The 22,134-nt window shown below is 53.9% G+C and overlaps 10 protein-coding genes across 10 annotated transcripts; 5 read left to right on the plus strand and 5 right to left on the minus strand.

Annotated features, from left to right (window-relative positions):
- Positions 1-347: 347 nt before the first annotated feature.
- J4E88_007039 (uncharacterized protein) lies at positions 348-1,026 on the minus strand (the record flags this gene model as incomplete). The annotated part of the gene is made up of 3 exons (XM_049400660.1): positions 348-398; positions 446-804; positions 888-1,026. The coding sequence occupies 3 exons, from the start codon at positions 1,024-1,026 to the stop codon at positions 348-350; spliced, it is 549 nt and encodes a 182-aa protein (XP_049253608.1).
- Positions 1,027-1,600: 574 nt separating this feature from the next.
- On the plus strand, positions 1,601-2,764 carry J4E88_007040 (uncharacterized protein; the record flags this gene model as incomplete). Its single annotated transcript, XM_049400661.1, has 2 exons — positions 1,601-1,707; positions 1,786-2,764. 2 exons carry the CDS (start codon positions 1,601-1,603, stop codon positions 2,762-2,764), a joined length of 1,086 nt encoding a protein of 361 aa, XP_049253609.1.
- A 466-nt stretch (positions 2,765-3,230) lies between these two features.
- Positions 3,231-4,474, minus strand: J4E88_007041 (uncharacterized protein; the record flags this gene model as incomplete). Its single annotated transcript, XM_049400662.1, has 2 exons — positions 3,231-3,811; positions 3,871-4,474. 2 exons carry the CDS (start codon positions 4,472-4,474, stop codon positions 3,231-3,233), a joined length of 1,185 nt encoding a protein of 394 aa, XP_049253610.1.
- A 262-nt stretch (positions 4,475-4,736) lies between these two features.
- On the plus strand, positions 4,737-5,432 carry J4E88_007042 (uncharacterized protein; the record flags this gene model as incomplete). The annotated part of the gene is made up of 3 exons (XM_049400663.1): positions 4,737-5,058; positions 5,106-5,244; positions 5,294-5,432. The coding sequence occupies 3 exons, from the start codon at positions 4,737-4,739 to the stop codon at positions 5,430-5,432; spliced, it is 600 nt and encodes a 199-aa protein (XP_049253611.1).
- Positions 5,433-6,035: 603 nt separating this feature from the next.
- J4E88_007043 (uncharacterized protein) lies at positions 6,036-7,568 on the plus strand (the record flags this gene model as incomplete). Its single annotated transcript, XM_049400664.1, has 6 exons — positions 6,036-6,103; positions 6,155-6,241; positions 6,287-6,490; positions 6,544-7,075; positions 7,135-7,168; positions 7,222-7,568. 6 exons carry the CDS (start codon positions 6,036-6,038, stop codon positions 7,566-7,568), a joined length of 1,272 nt encoding a protein of 423 aa, XP_049253612.1.
- A 3,722-nt stretch (positions 7,569-11,290) lies between these two features.
- On the plus strand, positions 11,291-12,259 carry J4E88_007044 (uncharacterized protein; the record flags this gene model as incomplete). Its single annotated transcript, XM_049400665.1, has 1 exon — positions 11,291-12,259. One exon carries the CDS (start codon positions 11,291-11,293, stop codon positions 12,257-12,259), a length of 969 nt encoding a protein of 322 aa, XP_049253613.1.
- Positions 12,260-12,685: 426 nt separating this feature from the next.
- J4E88_007045 (uncharacterized protein) lies at positions 12,686-14,162 on the minus strand (the record flags this gene model as incomplete). Its single annotated transcript, XM_049400666.1, has 5 exons — positions 12,686-13,357; positions 13,413-13,597; positions 13,647-13,869; positions 13,920-13,949; positions 14,004-14,162. The coding sequence occupies 5 exons, from the start codon at positions 14,160-14,162 to the stop codon at positions 12,686-12,688; spliced, it is 1,269 nt and encodes a 422-aa protein (XP_049253614.1).
- A 2,411-nt stretch (positions 14,163-16,573) lies between these two features.
- J4E88_007046 (uncharacterized protein) lies at positions 16,574-17,870 on the plus strand (the record flags this gene model as incomplete). The annotated part of the gene is made up of 2 exons (XM_049400667.1): positions 16,574-17,276; positions 17,332-17,870. 2 exons carry the CDS (start codon positions 16,574-16,576, stop codon positions 17,868-17,870), a joined length of 1,242 nt encoding a protein of 413 aa, XP_049253615.1.
- Positions 17,871-20,016: 2,146 nt separating this feature from the next.
- On the minus strand, positions 20,017-20,801 carry J4E88_007047 (uncharacterized protein; the record flags this gene model as incomplete). The annotated part of the gene is made up of 2 exons (XM_049400668.1): positions 20,017-20,691; positions 20,745-20,801. 2 exons carry the CDS (start codon positions 20,799-20,801, stop codon positions 20,017-20,019), a joined length of 732 nt encoding a protein of 243 aa, XP_049253616.1.
- A 452-nt stretch (positions 20,802-21,253) lies between these two features.
- J4E88_007048 (uncharacterized protein) lies at positions 21,254-22,036 on the minus strand (the record flags this gene model as incomplete). Its single annotated transcript, XM_049400669.1, has 1 exon — positions 21,254-22,036. One exon carries the CDS (start codon positions 22,034-22,036, stop codon positions 21,254-21,256), a length of 783 nt encoding a protein of 260 aa, XP_049253617.1.
- Positions 22,037-22,134: the final 98 nt, after the last annotated feature.

Consider the following 22,134-nt stretch of genomic DNA (forward strand, 5'->3'; position numbering starts at 1 on the left):
CCAAGCATTCCAAGGTTAGGTGAGATGGACGTTCAGAAAGAGCAGTAGAGGAAGAACAGTAGAGATGCCGTGCGAGTGCATGTTTGCGGAGAATTATCGCCCTATCATATGTATGCACCAGTCCCGAATGCGAAATATGCAGCTAGGTCAAGCCACTATCTCCACGTGAGCACGCGAGGTAATCAATTGCTCTACTTTTGTGAATCCAGCGCCTCCCTTGAATATGGATATGCCCAACGCCGCTCCCACGCGGTGATGCTACTCAATCTGGCCATGCCAGGCGCCTGCTATTAAAAATACATGCAAATTACAGTGAAACCAACGGTTGTGATTATGGGCATTGTCGGCTATGCGTCGTCCGGTGGGTTGTTGAAGAAAGCGAATCGTATCCTGTGGAGCTGGGGAAGTTAGTAATGCTTCGTCTGAAGAGTGTTGGGGTGCATACCGAGGGGAGCTTTGGAATGACGACTGCTATGGTCGCAAAGCAGTTGATGAGGAAATACGTCAGATTGTAATTCGTGTAGTGCGTGCTGACGAGAAACAGCACAATGGGTACGCTGAGAAGGAACTTCTTGGCTGGTGTGTATTGTTCGCCGTTGTCAATCTGCTCCCACATGTTCAAGTTGTCGTAGGCGCCCGAGTTGAAGTCAAAGGGCACACCGCGCACGTAGTGGAACATGAGGTAGGATCCCGCCACGTACGAAAGATTGACGAGGGTCCATGATGCTTCTTGCGACATGCCGGGGATGATGTCAAACAGAATCTTGCCGAAGAAGATGAGGACAAAGTGGATAGCCCAGGCGCCTGGAGGTGTTAGCCTGAGATACAGAATAGCAGCATATCATCTCTATCTTCTGTTATATGTATGCGCGGTATCTCGTGCTCACCCTTTGCATTCACCCATTCGGCGTTGAGGTTGGGCAGGGCGGACTGGTCGCTCAGCTGCTCCAGAGACTCGGGGGGCTCTTTGTAGACAAGACTACTGCTACGTCGCCTCCTCGCGTCTTTTGCAGCATCCAGCGACATCTTGGAGTAGGACGAGGACGAGGGCGAGTCTGATGGGCGAGACCGCGGATCGCCAGCAAAGCTCAGGCGGGAGGTGCGATTGAGGAGTATGGGTGACAGTTTGGCGGTATTGCTGGGTTCGTCGGGCGGCCGGGCGGTGGAAGAGGGGGATATATAATCGCGTGCGCGGGCTGAGGCTATGGGAGAGCTGCCACGGGCAATGGCATGTCAGTGAGGTCCTAAAGGAGCAAGGCGGCGACGTGGGCTTTCAGGGTCTTCTTACTGAGTACGCAATACCTTCCGGGGCGTCCGAGCTTTTGGCGTTGAGCGATTGGCGCAGAGAAGGGCGTGTAGACGGTAGCGATATGGCGGGGCAGCGGGCAGAGAAGAGGGAACTGTTGGCAGAGGAGGAGGGAGTGAAGCCTCAGTCGGCAGGCGTGAAGACGGAGGCGTGGCAGGTCCACATGATGCTCCCAAAGACCGTGTTCCTAGCAATCACCGAGGCCGTGCCCTGAGCGCAACCATACAACTCTAGAACCAGACACGACCACCTCCGTCCGCCAAAGACCCTCCAACCACCACCCTTTTCACCACCATGGCCTCGGAAGCGCCGCCCCCGATGGAGACCCACGCCCTCGCCCACGATGCACCGCCCGCCGATGCACCCGATGCGACGCAGAAGCCCGTCAAGCGCTCGTGGAGGTATGACGCGCCGACGGATTAAATGCAGTCCCCAGCTAATGTGCATAAAAGACGAAAATATCGTAAGATGCGTATTAGGTTCGAAGAGGCCATGAACGACAGCGACTCCCTCATCAAGCAGGAGTGGAAGGCCATGGGCACCGCCCGCCGCCTGCAGGAGAACAACGACCAGATCCTCGACATCCTCCTCGAGCTCAACGAGCAGACACGCGTCAACCCGCGCCTGCGCTTCGACCTGCGCAACCTCTCCGCCGCCGACACCGCCGTGCCCTCGCTGGAAGCCGTCCCCGATCCAGAACTGGTGAAAGCGCAGCTGCAGACGCTGAGAGATGACCTGGCCGCCAACACCATCACCCCCGAGGAATACGCGACACGGGCTGACCAACTGCACTCGTCGCAAGCCATCCAGCAGACGCTCAAGTCGCTCGCCAGCCTCGAAGCCAAAGTCCCCCACACGACGCGCGCCGACCTGCCCGACCACGCCGTCGACGGCATCGACCTCAGCGAGCATGCGCCGGGCTACATGTCGCCCACCCACGAAGACGAATATCTCCTCGCTACCGACCAACTCCTCGAACAGCCCGGCTTCGACCAGGCCCTCCAGCAGGGTCGCCCCGTCCGCCTCGCATCTGCCCAGCCCCCGCTCAGCGAAAAGGATCTTACCGTGCGCAACCCGGACAGCGTCTACAACTGGCTGCGCAAGCACCAGCCCCAAGTCTTCCTGCAAGACAAGGACGCGGCGCATCACGAGAACCTCTCCGAAAAGTCTGCCGCTCCAAAGACCAGCAAGGCCAACGCAACAAAGGTCAAACGCGAGTCAAACATTGGCGGCGGCGGCACACCCGCTCCCCGCGACCACGACGACGAAGACTCCGCCGCGCCCGAGACCGGCAAGGGACGACGCAAGACTGGTGGTGGCGACGACGACACCGCCTACCGACCCAAGGGCGGCAGCTCTCGACCCGCAAAGCGTAAGCGGGAAGAGGGCGAGACGCCTGCGGGTAAAGGCAGCAGGAAGAAGAGTCGCCCCAGCGCGGTCACAGGACAAGCTGCTTGACCTGCTTGCTAACAGCGCGCATAGAAGAGATGGCCTATCGAGCTGGGGTATGCACTCATTGCGTGCGCAGTTACGATAGCAAGACCTCGTACACATGCAACGTGCGGATCCACGCTGAGAACGCTTCCGTAGCCATCCCTTGTAAGACGTGCGAGCGCCGTGGCGCCGAGTGCATTGTCGATCCACTCAATACCGGAATCATGGATACATCCGTTTAACATCGTCGTAAAAATCACGTTGGAATTGGGGACGGCGTTATAGGGAAATATTGGCGTAACGATGGGTCTAACTATACCCTTGGAAGACTATTCCCGGAAATTTGTATCAATAGGAGTTAAGGTCCACCACTGGATATTTGGTATCATCCATACACGCAGCACAGAAAGATGCTGTTTCCATTGCGTATCTGTACAACAATCAAACATTTCATATTCATACAGCAACAATCACATGTGTTGTCTATTTCCTACCTCAACGGCTTCCCCCTCGCACCCCCCACCATAACCGTCTCCGGCGCCTTGCCCGCCTCACTCATAAACGGCAAGCTCGTCTCAAGCACCTTGCTCCCATCCACCAGCAACCCATTCCCCTTGCGCTGATCCTCAAGATACGCCGTCTTCGCCCTCTTCTCCTCCAGATACTGTTTCCTCTCCTTCGTCAACACCCATTCCTTCGGGAACTCCGCCCTCTTCTTCGGCGTATGATGTCTAAAATCAAACGGCACGTCTTCAAACGTATCCTTGCCTTCCTTCGCTTCCTTGATAATAGCAGATAGGGTGTCGCCTAGGAACCGCTTGTTTTGTGACTGTGTATCGAATTTCTCGCACGAGAGCTTGACGATGTTGGTGGAGGGGTTGTAGCGGGGTCCCGCGAGTTTGATTACTTTGGAGACTTGGAGGGGGGTGAGGGAGTGGGAGGCGGAGAGATCGTTGGGCGAGAACTCGACGACGACTTTGTTGGCGGCGGGGTGCGATTCTCCGAGGTAGGAGGTGTAGCGGAAGCGGAAGGGGGTGGAGGATGTGGGGGGTTCGAAGGGGCGGGCGAGGTCTGGGTGATGTTAGTCATGTGTGTTTCGTCCTAGATATGTTGGAATCGTTCAAACGTACGGCTCAGAAGCGGTAGTTCCCACGCAATCAACCGCGCGTACTCTCTCAGCTCGCGGTGCTGCTCTAACTCTCCGTGTCCGTGACTCGTCAGGTCGTCGCCGTAGTAGTCCTCATCCGGTCCCATGCTCTCTTCTCCCTCCGCCCAGAATCCCGTGGATACCTTCCTCTTGTCATCCTCTTCAATATCAAAGTCTTCGTCTGTTTCCAGGCCAAAGTCTTGGGTCTGCGGGAGACCGCGTTTCCCCTTGCGGAGGGCGTCGCGGACAACATTCGGATCGATCTCTGCGAGAGACACGCGGAGGTTCTCCAACATGGCGGATTCGCGCTCCTGCGGTGTCATATCTTGGAACGCCTTTGACTGCGTGGTATTCGAGAACGAGGATTGAGGTAATTCCGGCGCCAATTCGTCCAGAGTCTCAGTCGGTTTCTTCGCATCCGCAGCGGTTACAGAGCCCTCTTTCGTGGGTTCATTGGCGTACCGCCGCGGCGTTGTGGATATTGGCCGTTGCCATTGTGCGGATGTGTGTTTCGGTGCTGCGAGCGTACGTATCCGCGAGGGGCATTGGCGCGACTGCAGCAGCAGTCTTCGTGGTATTGACGCCATTGGATGTTGGTTGGGCGGGTGATGCTGTCGTCGACTTTTCGCGATGCTGGATTGGCTTGGCGATGGGGTGCAAAGTGTGGCCGTGCGTTGGACCAATTGGAACTAAGATGGCCCCGACCTTCGCCGCCGTCTCTCCATCGTGACCATCTTGACGCCGACTTGATTTCGACTTTTGGTTCTGATCTCGAGGGCAGTTGATGGCTGGACTGACCACGCTCACCGTTTACTATCCCTCGGTATCTTGACATTCATCACATCCACCATGGCTTGGAACTGGACGTCTGATTCGAAGCTCTGCTTCGTGACTACCGGAGCAACGGCGCCGTTCACCGAGCTCATTGAATCAGTGCTGACTCCGACGTGCCTGGATTCACTTCGCGAAGGTGGCTTTACACATCTTTTGGTTCAATATGGATCAGCCGATTACGTGTACAAACAATTCTCCAAACTCGCTTCAGCACATTTACAGGAGACCCCGTCAAAAGGAGACCTGGTTATAGATGGCATAGATTTCAATCCGGACGGACTGAAAACCCAGTTCCAGTTGGTGCAGCGGTCGAAAGGCTTGGTCATCTCACATGCTGGTACTGCACAGCCATTCCGTTTAGTTGTCTCATCTAACGATGCATAGGATCTGGTTCTATACTCGAAGCACTTCGCTATCAAATCCCACTCATCGTCGTGCCCAATACTGGACTACTTGATAACCATCAAGAGGAGCTCGCTGTTGCAATGGAACGGAACAATTACCTCGTTCGTGGGGATGTAAAGTACGATTGTGCTTCAGACTAGTGGTGGCTTGAACTGACAGATCGTTAGGGATCTTGCGCCTGCGATCAAGAAGTCAGACGATTTCCGACTGAAGATGTCGCAATTCCCACCTATGACGAGTGGGAAGCATCGTGAGACTAAGAGTTTTGCGGCGATCATGGATGAGACGACTGGATATATGGATTGATGCACTCTTCATAAACACCTGCTTTGTTTGTGTTCGCGGAAGAACTCGAATTCTGAGAGACTTGAGCGCTATCCCGATGCTTGGGAGAAGGCCTGCTGTTTGGCATACATTCAGTCTTGAATACCCCGTTCTCAACTCACGGTACTCCCAACCTGGATACGGTTGAGAAATAAGCAGGAATATGTCGCTATCTCAGAGAATAACATTCGTCGCATTACGGTACCATATCGCTCCTGCAACGCATCGATGCGGCAGGACGTACCATAGGGACCAGGTGGACAGGGTTGGAAACTGCGTCACCTGTCACTTCCATTGGGTCACGGCGTGGAACCGAGATTGGTTGCTCCGGGTGTTTATTGCGGTAGTCACTTCCCCTTCGCTCTGAATGCGGGTTTGCAACTGCCCGTTAATTTACTGTGTACGTACCTGCGACGTATGTATCTGAGCTTTACAGATCGCCAGCAATTCTGGCTTGTACTACTTTCACTCGTTCACCTTCAAAACACCACTTGGTCTTTTCGTTCGACCTTCTTTCTCTGCTTTACTGCGCCTCGATAATCTGGCGCAAATACAGCAGACGATCCAAACCACACCCAATCCAGCATGCGTGCGCAGTCCTTCATCACAACGCTGCTGGCAGCTGTGGCCTCCGTCGTAGCAGCCGCGCCTAGGTGAGCACCCTTCCGTACAAGCCCAGTCTCATAGGCTTACTATATCTGTAGTACCCTTCACGGCCGAAGCGTCGCCTTTGACTGGGGTACCGAGAAAGTGCGAGGCGTCAACATCGGCGGTTGGCTCGTCGTGGAGCCGTAAGCAAGCCAGTACGCATTGTTTGCTCTGCCTGACACTGCCAGATTCATCACACCATCCATCTTCGAGAAGTACGACTCAGAAGAATGGCCAGTCTTTGACGAATGGACGCTTTGCGAGCGACTAGGCTACGATGCTTGTGCCGATGTGCTGAAGCAACATTGGGATAACTTCGTCTCATTGGACGATTTTTGGAAGATCAAGAATTCCGGCTTCAACGTCGTGCGCATTCCCGTCGGTTACTGGAGGTGAGACTTCCTACAATTCCATCATGCAACCCCACTAACGGCACACCTTATAGCTACGTGGAGCCCTGGGGCCCTTACATCGCCGGTGCCGCTCCCTACCTCGACGCCGCAATCGACTGGGCGCGCCAAACCGGTCTCAAGATCATCATCGACCTCCACGGCGCACCCAAATCCCAGAACGGCTTTGATCACAGCGGCCACACAGCATCTTGGCCATCATGGGGCGATGAGGAGAGCCTGAGTCACACACACGCTGCACTCAGTGTGATCTCACAAAAATACGCCAAACCAGAGATGCAAGATGTCGTTATCGCCATCCAGTTCCTCAACGAGCCTTTCCTATTGAAGCTCGATCAGGAGATGGTCAAACAGTTCTACAACGACGCGTATTGGAGCCTACGAGATATCAGCGACACACCCGCCATGATGCACGATGGCTTTGAGAACCCGTCTTGGCTGAACGGTTTCCTGACTACCAAGGATGGTGCGAGCAATGTGATTGTCGATCATCATGAGTACCAGATCTTCGGCGATGGTGTCAACGGCATGTCCATCGACCAACACATCGCTCTTGCGTGCAACTCTGTAAGTCACAAGCTCTCTGTCACCTCACGGGTAAACATGTACTGACCCCTCCCTTCCAGGTCACCAACTACGACAGCTCCGACAAATGGACCAGTAAGCCCCGCCCATCCCCATCCCTCCCCTCCGCACACTAACCCCCACCCCAGTCGTAGGCGAATGGTCCGGCGCCTTCACAGACTGCGCCCCGCACCTCAACGGCTTCCACTTAGGCTCCCGCATGGAAGGCAGTTTCCCCGGCTCCTACTACATCGACACCTGCGCCGGCAAATCCGGTCCTGTCTCCTTGTGGTCTCAAGACTGGAAGAATAGCGTACGTCGCTACATTGAGGTCCAGCTGGATGCGTACGAGGCCAAGACGAAAGGATGGATCTTTTGGAACTTCAAGACTGAGGGGGGCGCGGGCGAGTGGGATCTGTTTCAGTTGATTGATGGGGGCGTTTTTCCGCAGCCGTTGGAGAGTAGGTGGTTTGAGAGGGCTTGTGACAACTTTTGAGTGGGCGTGAGGGATGATGGGCGAGGAACTTGTGGGTTGACACGGGATGGGAGACGGGTGTGATGTTGTGGGAGACGGGTGATGGGGTATGCGGTGGTACTTGTGTATGGGTATGTGGCATCTTAGTGGATATGTACTGACATCGCATGTTGATATTAAAAACCGGTTGGACATCACTCCCGTCTTCTCCTAATACGTCACCCCTTTCCCGCACTCTTGTGATATCATTTTACTAATTGTCGAAACATGGGTAGCGCCTCAGTTTATGCGTAGACTAATCACGCATCTACTAGGACCAGCCATGCGTTCACGCTAACTCCATGATATATAACCTGCTCCATTTCCCAACCACGAAAAGACCGTATCCCGCCATTCATTTTCCTTATTATATATAACTTTACATACGTCCAGACGATGGTTGCAAGACATGGTCTGCCCTGTTAGTTTTGTCGACTACTGCTACGAAACCCATGGCTTCTGTCGGCACCATCTGCAATCTTATATATATAACGCCACGACCAAAGTTATGTCATACAATTCCGATTGGCACTTCCTGACCTCGTTCCGAGACGTTCTGGCTCCGACAACCCTGATGTACTTGGGCCAGTGTCACTTGTGTGGCATCCGATGTGATTGCGCTGTGGGGTCGCTTCATAACGTACCGGCGCGTGGAGAGACATCTAGACGCCGTGCACCTCATCGAGAGTCCGTAAGCTCTTCTGTTCGATGAACAGGCAATTGAGCTGACGGCAATGGCTTTCCTCGAGCTAAGCGCGGTTTCTCCGTGCCACTCGATATATACTGTGCGAGAAATCGAAACGGCTCTCGATGACATGTCTCGCGGACAGACACTCTGTCGCGTTTTACTCTGCGCGTCGTTCCTATATATACACCCGGATTCTAGTGCGTTGGCCTATTGGCTTATGTTGCGGAACGCTGCTCGCATCGCCACTCGATAGCTGGAGGGGTTTCCTGTCATTGGATTCACCAGTTGAACGGACTGTTCACGCCGTCAGTCAAGATCCAAGATCGACAGCCGACAGTCTTGACGTTCCTTCACGATGCGGTGCGTGCTGTCGTGGGCTCCGCCATTACACCAGATGAAGTTATAGCGGGGACTTAGGAATATAGCTACGAAGACGTCGAGGCTGAGAAAGTGGGAAGAGAGCATGTCTTATACAACTCTCCTTCATTATATATACGCGCACTCACAGATCGAGCTTCGCGCTGCAGAACTGTGTGCGAAAGCCGGTACGTATCTCCATTCTATTCAATCGCCTGCGGATGTAAAACATGCTGGGCCTGTACGTTGGAAAACGAAGATAACTGACACCTGCTCAGGTCATATGGGTAACGGCTCCACGATACAGAATGTACGGTCGACGCGTGCAGTGCTGGGTTCACTGGGAAGACGTGCCTCAATGGCCACCATTGGATGATTTCGTCCGTCGTGCGCGACTCGCCAACGGAATTTGACAAGGATGAGCAACAGGTGGCAGAATATATACACCTGGCAGGTCTTTCGCGATTGCAGTCTTGCGATTCGCGATAAGAACACACCACATGATTGACTGTGGACTTCCTCACCCAATGGTACTGCGATGACACAACGACGAGGCGCACACAATTGCCGCATCACTTAACCATCCCAAACACCAATGTACTCTCGAATGCAAAGATTGCAACGAGAGACTTGCTTCAAACCCGAATACTCGACGCGTGCTTTCCTCAGCACTCCATTACGAGAACAATATGCAAGTCCAACGCGCAAACTTTGCGCGCAAGAAAAAGTTCATGCTGCAAGGAGAAGTTTCTGATACACAACCCTGCTGCGATCACAAAGTCCAGAACCGCACATCGTCATTTTCTCCTCTCCGCACACCCGTCATTTACTATTTTTGCGCCGTGCGCACCGGAAGACGTGGGCTTCCCCGCTCGCCTCGAGCACCACGGCCCTCCTCTTTGTCCGCAATTGCGTGTCTGTGTTGCGTGCTCGGATCTCCCGAATCTTATCGGACAGACGCTCGGAGAGGAGGGATGATGGCGCATGTGAAGTTGTAATAGATAGGAGGAAATCCAACAGTTTAAAGTGTACGGAATTCCGTACTGAAGACGCGCAGCGAATGAAGGTCGCTCCCACTGCCGCACATGCTGACGTGAAGTACCGAGCCAATTGCCTCGGTTTCCACGGAATCTTAGTCGTTTAGTGCTGATTGCCGGTGCCGCGCTCGCTAGTTAGGGCCTGGGAACTGCAGCAACCAGCACAACGGTTTTGCGCCAAGGACTGGGTACCAATTTTGGGCTGTCACTGGGCAATGCGTGGTCTTCGTCCCTTCTTTTGATTCCAAGGCTGGGAGTCGATCTGCGTGGCCCTGTCTGGGAAACCGGATGCACAGACTGAGGTTGCGATCGCATCGTGCAAATTATAAGGCGGTGGTCAGAGAGCGTTGTGTTCGCCCCGTAACGCGTCCAAACTTCTTGGGCACGAACGTCGCCAGGAGGAGCCTAACTTCTTTGGGATATCGCGTTTGGGCACCGGCCGGCTAGTGCTACTGACATGCACCGAACCACGGTCGAAAATTTCGAGTCTGTCATCAAAGTTCATCAGCTTGCTGTGCGCATATTCAACAAGCAGGTTGATGCTGAATTTCGATGATGACCTTGCTTCACGGGCCAAACCTTGGGCTGCTGGATGAGCTCCCTAAGATGCGACCTGCGAAGTACCTCCTATCTGGCAATAAAGACGACTTTCACATGACGTCTAGTCCACGTCCACGACCCGCATCGTTCATGCAAGGACAAGACTCCGTGGGGTCCTCGGCAGCTGCGTAATGCAGACGAAACGTGGGAGCACAGACGAAAAGTAATGGGAAACCTCGAAAATACGGTGCGAAATCAAAGTGTCAAAAAGCTGTTGTGCTGGATTTTAGAGTTTCGGACCGGTTTACGTCGCTTTGTTTGGCAAGCCTCAACAGCCCAAGGCGCCTCATTACCAACGGCTTTAACGCGAGCGCTCTGGGAAATTGAGCACATGTCATCGGATCGTAGTGGGAGTGTGTTCTGGACCTGCTCGCTAATGACTTACTCCACATTATTCTCCGACACATCCCAGCGATCATGTTTCGCATCACATGGGATGCCTTGGGTACTGATGGGTTCTGTCGTGAAGTGACGAGCATCGCAGCTGTCTCTATGGAAACGTTGGTGCGTGGACGGAGTTCACTGACATCTGCAATATGCACTCCAACGGCTTTCTGAATGGTGAACCAGTCTTTCGTTCTTTGGTGTGCATGTAGCTAAGGCATAGGCGAAAAACACACCCCGGTCCTCGTCTTTCTGAGGTCATCGGATGCGAGTCCGAACCACAACATCGCCCCGCCTCAGCAGCATTGAGCCAATGAGGCGCTTTGCCGGACAGTCGCTGGACTATTGACCGAACGGCTCTGCATGGATCAACCGTTTTTCTGGCGTATTACGAAGATCGCCCCGCCTTGCTTTGCGACTGTTAGCGGGGCCGGAGGGACGCGCAGCTGTGTTTCCCAGTTTCAGCTGTATTTGTATCCCGTGGCGCCCGTGGTCAACACAACAACAACAATCGCAAAAAAAGCAACTAGCATGCCCCTATCAACATAAACACCCTCGCGCGAACACCTCCTGAAACATTGAACTCTCTTCGGACCCAGGAATCGGAACTCAATCGAAATCAATCGCTACCTGCCAGGATGTCGACTACCATTGGCGTGCCGTACGACGACCTTCGCCCGCATGTCCTGCGACAGAAGAAGTCGTTCTTCCAACGGCTGAATGAAACTCACGACCAGCTCCTCTCGCACATGCGGTCATTGAAAGAGGACCCGGTGCTTTCGGTCAAGCAATCAGCAGAACGCACGCGGGCTTCATCGACAACATCGCTCACATCAGTGCCGGAGTCAGATCGGGAAAGTTCCCAGGACACGACACGATGCACCGAATTCGACCTCGAGACACCGATATCGAGCGGCTTCCTGTCCCCGCCCATTTCCCCCGTCGAAGGCAGCTTCTTCCCCATCCAGCAATTCCTAATGCCCATGGACCGCAAGCCCAGCAAGGAATTCATCCAAGGCATGCAAGGCTACGTGCACTGGAAGCAAGCAACCTACGAGTCCACGCTCAGCCCACCCATCTCCCCACCCCAAACACCGCAAAGCAGCTACTCCTGGAGCTCCTCAAGAAGCACCCGCAGCGAGATGTCCGACGAGGAGATGGACGACTGGCTCGACCGGCCCATGGACGCAGACGTGCATCGCTTCCGCAAGATCTCCGCCTCTTCGCTGGAAGAATCGTCAGACTCCGACGGCGACGACGAGAAGAAGATCCACGTCATCCAAGAGCAGCCAGAAGACGAAGATGACAGCGCGTCCCGCGAAGAACGCCAGCACATCTCCGCTATGTGGCGTGAGACGTGGTGCATGCGCGATTCTCAGGCGGATATCTCGTTTGAAGACCAGATCGGCGAGATTGCGCCTGAAGCAACGCTGAAGGCTTCGCCGAGGTCGAACAAATCCAGGAACCGCGAGTCCAGATTACTGTCGCTACCGGATGGAGTGCTTCGCAACATTGCTCTTCATGTGCCGCAGGAGCACACGCAGCCTTTCGGGTTGAGCTGCGCGAAGTTCGATTCCCTTGTTCAAACACCACTGTGCTCTACTTGAGCCAATTCAGAATTTTTCCTTTGTCACTTTTGTCGTCGCGTCCGACGTTTGTCGAGATTGCTGTTATATACACCGCCCCGAAAAGGGAGCTAGAGAGAAGCCGCAAGGCACCATTACATTACCGCATTTCATTATCTTGAGCAGTTCGGATTCTTGGCGGAAAGATTTTCGCGTCGGGGACAGTGGGCCTGCGAATCTACATACTGCGTCGAACGAAGACAACACCAAGAGATGTTGCCATCGACGCAGAAGATTGGCTGGGCGGGTGCGATTCAAATGTAGTCTTCAGATGGATATCATTGGATACATAATATTTATTAGTGTGAGCCATTAGATGAGAGATAGGGTATTAGACGAGACAGAGACAGAGACAGAGAGAGAAACATAAGAAAGACATTACCATCACCATCAAGCTTCGTTCCCACTTCACACCATCTCCTTCGCTTGTGGTCTCTGATACGTCCTCCCGCTCTCGTAGATGTCGTTTGAATGCATCGACTCAGTCACATCTACCTTTGTCGTTACAGTGATGTTGCCCATCCCTCCACTTCCATGTGCTTTGTTGTGCAGCCTCGTGTCGCTCTCCGTGCTTCCTCGTTCTCCGCTCGTTGAGCTTCCTCCGGATGGACTCCTGCTCAGATCTCCAGTTTGCTTGTTCGCCGCATCGATTGTTGTGAGCATGTATGACTTGCCAGCAGCGCTATGACCTGCATACTCGCCCTCTGATGTCTTGTTCGATGCGAGAGGGCCGTAGCTTTTGACCGCAGAGCGCTGCTTTGTACCTTTTCCGTATGCATCTGAAAAGTATCGCGGTTGCGAGTTCTTGCGGGAGCCGCTGCCGTATGTGGAGACGAGGATGGATCGGAAGAGCGGTTTGAGGCAGGGCAGATTTCCGGCGACGATACCGACGTTGCATTCGACGACGGTCCAGATGGTCATGTCGCGCGAGTCCCAGAGGAGGTCGCCTTCCCGCCCGTAGTGAGGGAGGTAGGATAGTTTGACCAAAGCAGCGACTGTAGCGAATGTACCAAGGCCGAGGATACAAATAAGGGATGCTTTGTGACGGCGGTTCATTTGCACGCCCCACAGCATAGGAATCTACATGGATGCGTTAGCACAGTCAATGCAGTAGTCAGTATTCGGAAACACTTACAGGTATGCCGACTGAAAAGGCAATATCGGTGATGATGTTCAGTACGATGTTCAGAAAGCCGAGGGCTTGTCTCGTCTGGATGGTCCAGCATGTGCCTTTGGCGCTTTGATCCCACATGAGACTTAGGGGTTCGCATTGCGTCACGACTGTAAGGGCGCAGCCAATGGTGTAAACCGTCATGAATACTAGGGCTGGTTAGCTTCGCATACTGCTATCAAAGAGTTATGCACTCACCCATGATGCCGATAATCAAGCGCCTGTATAACCGTCCGACCGCAATCCGAAGGAGAAAGAACCCCACAGAGACCTTGACGAAACAGATGGCGAACAGGAAGATCGGCTGCGAAATGAGGTTCAACCTCAGAGCGGCTACAAAGTCTTCCTTTTTGATGTAGTCAATGTGTTTTCCTGCCCCCATGTGAACCTGTGGTATAACAAGGCATTGGCCAGCAATGCACTGCAGAGTGTTAGTAGTGTACAATAAACCCAAGAACAGTCGTCTCATACCAATGTCATAGCCAACAGCATCACATAGTCCTGATCGCAAAAAGTCAGTGTTGTTCACCCATGCCTTGCCAGCGGAGTACTCACGTCCCAACCAACATTCCTGATCATCTTAACTCGGACATAGAACCTCGCAATCGTCGTGAGCACGGCCACGACGGTGACGGTTAGCGTGCTCGCGAGGATGGTAGGACCCTGATCTTCGTAGGGTCGCATTGGTGGCATGGCTGCGCCGCTTTGCTGCATTGTGGGAAGCACGTCAATTGAAGGTGAAGGATTCCGGATCACGCAAGTTCTTCGATGTTCCAGCAAGATGCTTGCACTATATGCAATATAGTACCAGCGAGCGGGAGTTCGCGACGACGTCAGGGGTTTCACATGGCGTACGTCTTGAGACCAGCAGCTCCTGTCTGCAAGACCTTAAACCGCCACACGGAAGGACGGAGAGAATACAGTTAACGCGAACCTTGTTTTCTGGCATCTGCGATCCATCACGCCGCGCAAGAGGTCGGGCTCATCGAATCTGGTACCGAGCCATAACGACATGTGCTGGCGAGAAACCGTCTGGACTAGCTTCGCTACACCTGGAAGGATTGGTGGCTGTGGACGGCTGATTCGAGACGAAAGTATGGGTCTTTGCGTGGCAGACTGACGGGGCAGGAAATAGTATCCCTTGATCCAAGATTACCCCTGCAGACGCAGAGTCTCAAGTGCAGGGTCTCGGGCACGGCGCTGGTAGGGTAATCTAAGTGCGGTCCTAAAGAACCTCGGGAGTTGCGACGGCACTGGCGACGGCGCTGAGCTGTGGCTGAACGCCCAGTGTAGCGGCACGTTCTGACAGTAGTGTATGAGTTGAATAGTCACTGAAGCTGTTCTTCGTGCTACCATTCCGTGAATGCGGATGAACCTATCCGCAAAAAGCAGACATAGATGGGTAACTGCGCTACCGGCCACGTGGATATGAAGCTGCCAAGGTTAGGCAGCGAGGGAGTACCCAAAGTGCCGCATGAACCTCACTCTAGAAATCGTTAAAGCGAGTGATGAAGAGCTAGAAGCTGCATGTCATACCGTTTACTGCACATCTTCGAAACTAAACCCACTGCACTGTGCTAGTCTAGAGCACGGGCCTGTGGAGAATGATTTCGTCAATACGGAGTACAACCGAGCATTGACAGGAGAAGAGAGGAGTCGGCAAATCAGATTGAGGACATAGATGGTATCAGGCCATGAGGAGAAGGGCCGTTGCGGGAAAGTAGACGTGAGCAGATCCCCCGGGCCGCGTAGGCTGTGCTTGGACACGTCGTCTACCGGTAAGCTCGAGAACATGCTGACACCATATCGCAGTACATCTACTGCAAACCGAGGCAGGAGTGAGAAGAGCTGAGAGATCGGTTAATATCTGCTGCGCTTGTCGCTTCCAGGCGCCTTGTAAGGAAGGTCGTAACAGACGGCACGCTTCCAGAGACTCGAAAGGTGGTGCGTAAGCCAATGACTGCGCCAGAATGGGGCCTCCCGTGCGGCTGCACGTTAGATTCGCAATCGAGATTAACCGGTAGCTTGGAAGTACTGGAGGCCTCACTGGCCTTGCGCTCGGTGTGAATATGGAGTGGAGGAAGCGGGACGGGGAGTCGGCAAGACGGATCTCATCCCTTAGCGTGGCCTAGCGCCATGGCATGATTGCGCCACCAATGTGCAGCGGCATAGAATGCTTAGCAGTCTTCACCCAACACGCACGATATCCGAGCTACCAGACCCGATGCAGGCTCCTGAATCATGGAAGGATCAGTACACTTTTCAGGGAGTTTTCGTATACCACATGGCTTGCCGCCAGGATGAATATTTCCTCTCCTGCACGTGGGCGGGTCGCGGCTCATTATGCAGGTCTCGGACGTGATGACCTGCAGACGTGGAACAGACTGGTATCAGGGCATCCTCGGCATAGAAAGATAGATTTACGGACATGACCGAGGTAGAGTTGACGAACTACCTGTTGTATGGGTAACTAACGATTGCGGAGCTCCTACATTACTCGCAGCCGGCATGATTCAGAATGCTGCGCGCCCATCATGTTCCCGCGCATCAACTTTGGGTCTTTATCCAAACGACGCTAGGCCCGTGGCTATCCGAAGACCGGGCAACCTGGACATGACACTATGGGTACATCGGGGCCATATGAGTTGTCCGGCAAGCTACTTCCGATCTTACCATGCACATGTCGCCGAACGATGGCTCTTCGTATGGACTCGCTTGAGCATACGACCCGGTTCATAGGTAGCCCGCCAATCTAGCCTCAGGGTCCTTGCGCTCAGGGCATGAGTATAGTCGGAGATGGGTAGGCACAGGCTCCAGGCACCAGAAAATTATTGGCCCCACACGTGGCATCGCCTTGCCTTGCTCCAATTCTTCGCCAGCAGACGGAGATAGCAAGACTAGATGCGGTGTACAGCACTGTTCCAGCAAGGTCGTGGTGGCTTCGGCATGTACTCGCCACCAACCCCGGCAGTGAGCATGGCAAGCTCACTCGGTAGCGGTGTATGGTCATCTCTTCGAGGTATATGTATGGGAGCGGCACATTTTTCTTTTGCTCATCAGCACTCAGCTTCTTCTGCTAAACAAGCCACTTCCTGATCCATCAGTTCCATTGGTCAACAAACAATATGCGTTTCAACTCCCCCATCGCACTGGCCCTGCTCGCTGGAACTCTATCACACGCGCTACCAGCTCCACAAGATGCGCCGATAGACCCCTCCTCGCTACCAACTGCTCCCTCGAGCGATCCTTCGGTCGCAACCGAACAACTTGAGCAATTGGCTCTGTTCGCTCAGCAACAAGTCGAGGAAGCACTTGCAGCAACTTCGTCAAAGCGAGCCGCTTGCACCTGGAACAATGTGTCGGTACGCAAAGAATGGAGCGCCCTGACGAAGCCGGAACGCAAAGCCTACACCGATGCCGTACTCTGCCTCCAAAAGAAAAAGGCCAACACGCCTGCTTCACTCATCCCAGGAGCAAAGTCTCGCTTCGATGACTTTGTTGGCAACCACATCCTGAAGACCATGGAGATCCACTACACTGGTACCTTCCTGGCGTGGCACAGGTACTTCACCTGGCAGTACGAGCAAGCTCTCAAGAACGAGTGCGGCTACAAGGGCACTCAGCCTTACTGGGACTGGGCCAAGACTGCTGCTAGTGGTCTTGAGAAGTCAGCTATGCTCGACGGATCTGCCTCCTCCATGTCCGGCAATGGAAAGTTCATTCCCGGCCAGGGACAAGTTGTCATCGCAGGCAGGGGCGAACCATACATCTACATCCCCGCCGGTACCGGTGGCGGCTGTGTAACGAGCGGTCCCTTCAAGGACATGAGTAAGTACCCAGTACATATACGAGACGTTCATTCAGGTACTAACAATCATTCCAGAGGTCAACCTTGGCCCAGTCGCTCTGAGCACAACCAACGGAACCGAGATTGCAAACGGCGACGGCCTCTCCTACAACCCCAGATGTCTGACACGCGACTTGACCGACTACAGCAACAAGAAGTGGGCCAACGCGACCGCCATCGCCGACCTCATTATCAACAAGAAGGACATTTGGCAATTCGAGATGGTCATGCAGGGTGTACCAGGAACAGACAGCCTGGGTGTCCACGGCGGTGGTCACTACTCCATGGGCGGTGACCCCGGACGTGACTTCTTCGTCTCGCCCGGTGACCCGCTCTTCTACCTCCACCACGCTCAGATTGACAGGACTTGGTGGATCTGGCAGCAGCTTGACCGCAAGAAGCGCACGAGCGAGGCTGGCGGTATCTCGGGTACTGGCACATTCTTGAACATGCCTCCCTCGGCCAACACCACCTTTGACACGACTATCAACCTTGGCTATGCTGCGGATGGAACAGAGAGGATGGAAGATCTGATGAGCACGACTGAGGGACCTTTCTGCTACATCTACGTATAAGCTTGAATGACCGTTATGACACGCATGTATGCGACTGTATATACAAAATAATTAGTAATTAGACATGAAACCACTAAGACCATCATGAGTTCCCCTGCCACATGACAGCTCTCAGATACGCAGTAAACGCATTAGACGGCATAGAACATCACCTTCCACCGCCACAACCTCGCGCATCCAACCAACACACCACCACATGCCATACAAGCACCCGCCACCTTCATCGCGATCTGCCCACCCGGCTCACTCCCCTCAATCAACGCGGCAGCCCCAATAACCCCACCAAAAGCACACAACCCTGCCAACGCCATACCAATCGCAACCCTCGCCGGCATATCATCCTCCCACCTCCCATCTACCTTCCTACTAAGAAAAGACGCCACAACAACCATATGCAGCGAAAACACCACCCCAAGCGCAACCCCATACAGCGCCGCAAGCGGAATAACAACAACGAGTTCTGGATAGAGAACAGGCGCAAGACAAACCGCACCCCCCAGCACCGCGGCCGCAACGAACATGTTCACCGCCCCAATCTGTCTCAAAACATGTATGTTTGCCGCTGCAGAGCCTGACACAGCGGCAACGCTTAACATAGCGAGGAGACTGTATGCCGCTGTATCTGGGAAGAAGAGCCCAGGGGGTTGGGTAAGGAGGAGGATGCTGTAGAAGGGGTATATGAGGATTCCTGAGAAGACGAGCATGTAGCCTAGCAGAAACCACACTCCGCCCCCTTTAAAATCGTTGAGGAAGCGTTTGGGCATGCGGAGATGGAGGGGGTGGATGGATGGCCATTCTTTCTCTTTCTCTTTCTGTGCATCAAGGCGAGCGAGGAGGAAGAATGCGGTGAGCAGTGTGGCAGCTGTTACGGCGCCGGTGTAGAGATGGACCCGCGCCGCGTTACCATATCCACTGCTCTGATAGGCAAATCTGGATAAAGCGGTATACACGACTGCCCCTGCGAAGCCCGCAAACCCACTTTGTACAGACACCAGCGGGACGTCGTTTCTGTAGTGCCCGGCGAGGACTAGACTACTAATCGTAAAACAAGCCCCCAGTGCGGTGCCTAAGACTGGTCCTTGGAGTAGCAAGACTGCGATGTAACTCTGCGTTGCATACAACGAGAACTGTGCCGCAATCGCTACGAGTATGCTTATTCCAAACAAGACTCTCCAGCCCCATGGTTGGGAACCGGAGTCGATTATACAGCAGCGGTATATATAACCGATTGGCAACGGTGCGGCGAAGAGGAAGAGGAGTTGTAGACTCGGTATCATAGCCAGACCAAGCATCGAACGCCTAGGAAATACCGTTGTAAAGCAGTGTTCCAGCGTCATGCCATACGACAAGGGCGTCCCAAGGACATTAAAGAGAATAAGGGCTTGGGCCCACATGCTTTATCGAGTCAGTCAGCACAGTTCGAAGTCTTTGATAGGCGGAGAAGGGGGCAGGGAGGGAGCGAGGGAGGAGCTTACGATCGATTCCGCTGTCTAGGCGCTGGCTCGCGAGACGGGGGTGAGGAACGATGACGTGTAGGGGCTGCTGGTCTGTTGGAAGGATTCCATTTCGAGACTGCAGCTGGGATGCCGAAGTTGCCTTGTTGGACGGCGGCGTAGCTGGGGGGTTCGAAGGGTTGGGGTTGCCGACGGTTCATTGCGGTGTCAATTCGGGCTGCGTGTTTAAGACGTTGTATGGTAAGTGATGTGCGAAGCTGTAGCGACTTCGGTAGTGTCTGGTAGTGAAGTGTGGAGACATGAACGGATTTGCTTGACCTGCAAACGAGAAGGCTGAGTGCAATTGACTGGTAGGATGTTGGGTCTGTTGGTATGCTTGTCAAACGCTTCAGCGGTATGTCAATGCCGGCGCGAATGGGTCCTTGAAGTAGGACTCGATGGCGATGATGCAGTGCAAACACGCCAAACCACGACTTTACTGTTATAAAAAGAACGCGTGTATATCTGTTGACAAGCGAAGAAATCTCATATTCAATCTCCCTATACCACATTAGTTCCGATAGAAACCTCGTTCATCCCATACCATCCCGCAATCCACACGTCGTAGCAACGAACCCAAAAACAACCCGAAACGCCAGGGCGCAGTCCTCGCACCCACATCTCCATCCATCCCATCTTTCCCACTACCCCATCTAGAAAATCGAATTGACAATATTTCCACCAATCGTAGCACCCGCACCAAAAATCGCCGCATTCCCCAACTTCTTACCAAACTTCTTTCCATTCTGCTCCATCTTACTCGGCTCACCCGCCGGCTGCCCTACCTGCCCACCCTGCTGCGCACCACTCGCAACGTCCAACGGCATATTACCGTAGTTACTCGGCGCGGGCGCCCCACTGTAAGCAGGAACAACGCTCTTCTCCTCTTTGCGGACGTAGCTAGCCGGGAAGATACCCTCCATACCCGTGCGCTCGTTGCGTCCCTTCCACCACTCGTTGTTCATGTACTCCGTCACAACAACCTTGTCGTTGGGCATAAGCGCGAGATCCCCGGCGTCTTGCGCGTTGTATTGGTACATTGCTGAAGCGTGGGCGAGGACGGGGGGACCGGCGGGTGTGGCGGGGACGGAGGGGTAGGCTGGGGGTGGTGCGTTGGTGGGGGTGTCGGCGTAGTAGCCGATGTTTGCTGGGTTCTTCTTCTCGGGGGGAGGCGTGGGCTCGCTCTGGATGTTCATCGCAGAGAGCTGCGCTGAGGGCACGGCGGGGAGGGCGCGCGCGCTGTTTTCTGCTGAGACAGGGAGTTGGGATGCGATGGTGTCGTGTTGCGCCGGGGTGAGGACGTTGGACTCGACGAGGAATTCGAGGTTCTGCGTTCGTGTCGTTAGTATCATGTGATATTCAGGAGCTGGGGATAGCTTACGTTCTTGATGTCGCGGAGAGACCGGTTGATCATCGCGTTTCTGAAGCTGTCCGCCATGATGAGTGTGTTTTGAGTTTTTCTGTCGCGTGTAATGCGCAAATGTCCGTCGTGTAGAATCACTCGAGGGGATAGTATGAGAAGTCGGTCAGAGAATGCGCGACGGGAGTTGGTGAGACGGGGTGGAGTTGATACGGGCGGGAGCACGCCTAGCACCCACACCACTCGGAACGTCTGCGCCGCATTGGGGCTGTGCGCGTGTTGGCTGCGCAACTGCCCCGACTTTATTTATTGAATGAAACAGCCGTTGATCTTACTAAGAACGCATCTGATGGCATTGTTTCTTTTGCAATCACTTGCTCATAGCAAAAGATGGTTTTCTCAACGGCACATCTCCTTAAGCCTATACATCAGGGTCCAAATGTGGCTTGAATTTCTAGGTACCAACAGGCCCCACTCTGCCATCCATCCATGCTTCCTCAAACACACACCAGCCCTCGAATCCTCAATATCTACTTCTCCGACAAGAAAATCTGCTTATACATCTCCTGCCTCTTATTCTCAAACGCATCAAACGCCTTGCCCACAAACCCCACAGGAATCTGTTCCTTCCCCTCCACCAACCCCTTCCACGCCTCCTCCGTAAACTCCTTCAACGGCATACCAATATTGCCTCCATCCTTGATATCAGGCTGGTGCTTCTCATCATGCAACTCCGTTTGTACCGCAGGCGGGAAGATCTCAATGACCTTGATGTTGCCCGGTCCGTTGCCTAGCTGGTGTCGTAGAACGAGGATCATATGGTGCAGTGCGGCTTTGGAAGCGCAGTAGTTTGGACAGCGGGGCAGGGGCATGAGGGCGAGGCCGGAGGTTGTGTAGATGAGGCTGGTTTCCTTTTCTTGCTTCTGCAGGAAGGGGATGAATGCTGTGGTGAGGTGCATGTAGCTCAGGTAATTCGTCCTAAACTCCATTTCTAGCACATCCAAATCCACGGTCTCGGGCTTGGAGAAGTCGAAACCGCGCTGGATGCCCGAATTGAGGAAGATAGAGTCTAGGTCCGGGTGCGCGCTTGTTACATCTTTGACGAACTTGGGGATTTCGTCTAGCTTGGTGATGTCGAAGGCGTAGGTCGAGACTTTGTCGCTGCCGTGCGTCTTTTGGAATTCGTCGAGCTTTTCTTGTCGGCGGCCGACGATGATGGCGTGTTTGCCGTCTTGAACGATCTTCTCGGCGAGCGCCCACCCAATGCCGGATGTGGCGCCTAGGACGAGGACTTTGTTGTATTTGAGAGACATGATGTGGGTTTGATATGAACGTTTCGTTAATAGGTAGGTATGGAAAAGCTTGGCTGGGAATGTGCGTCTTTATAGCGAAGCTGCAGCGTTCATGGAAA

Source organism: Alternaria novae-zelandiae (genome assembly GCF_023758075.1).
Source record: "Alternaria novae-zelandiae strain BMP 2774 chromosome Unknown scaffold_14, whole genome shotgun sequence".
Taxonomy (NCBI): domain Eukaryota; kingdom Fungi; phylum Ascomycota; class Dothideomycetes; order Pleosporales; family Pleosporaceae; genus Alternaria; species Alternaria novae-zelandiae.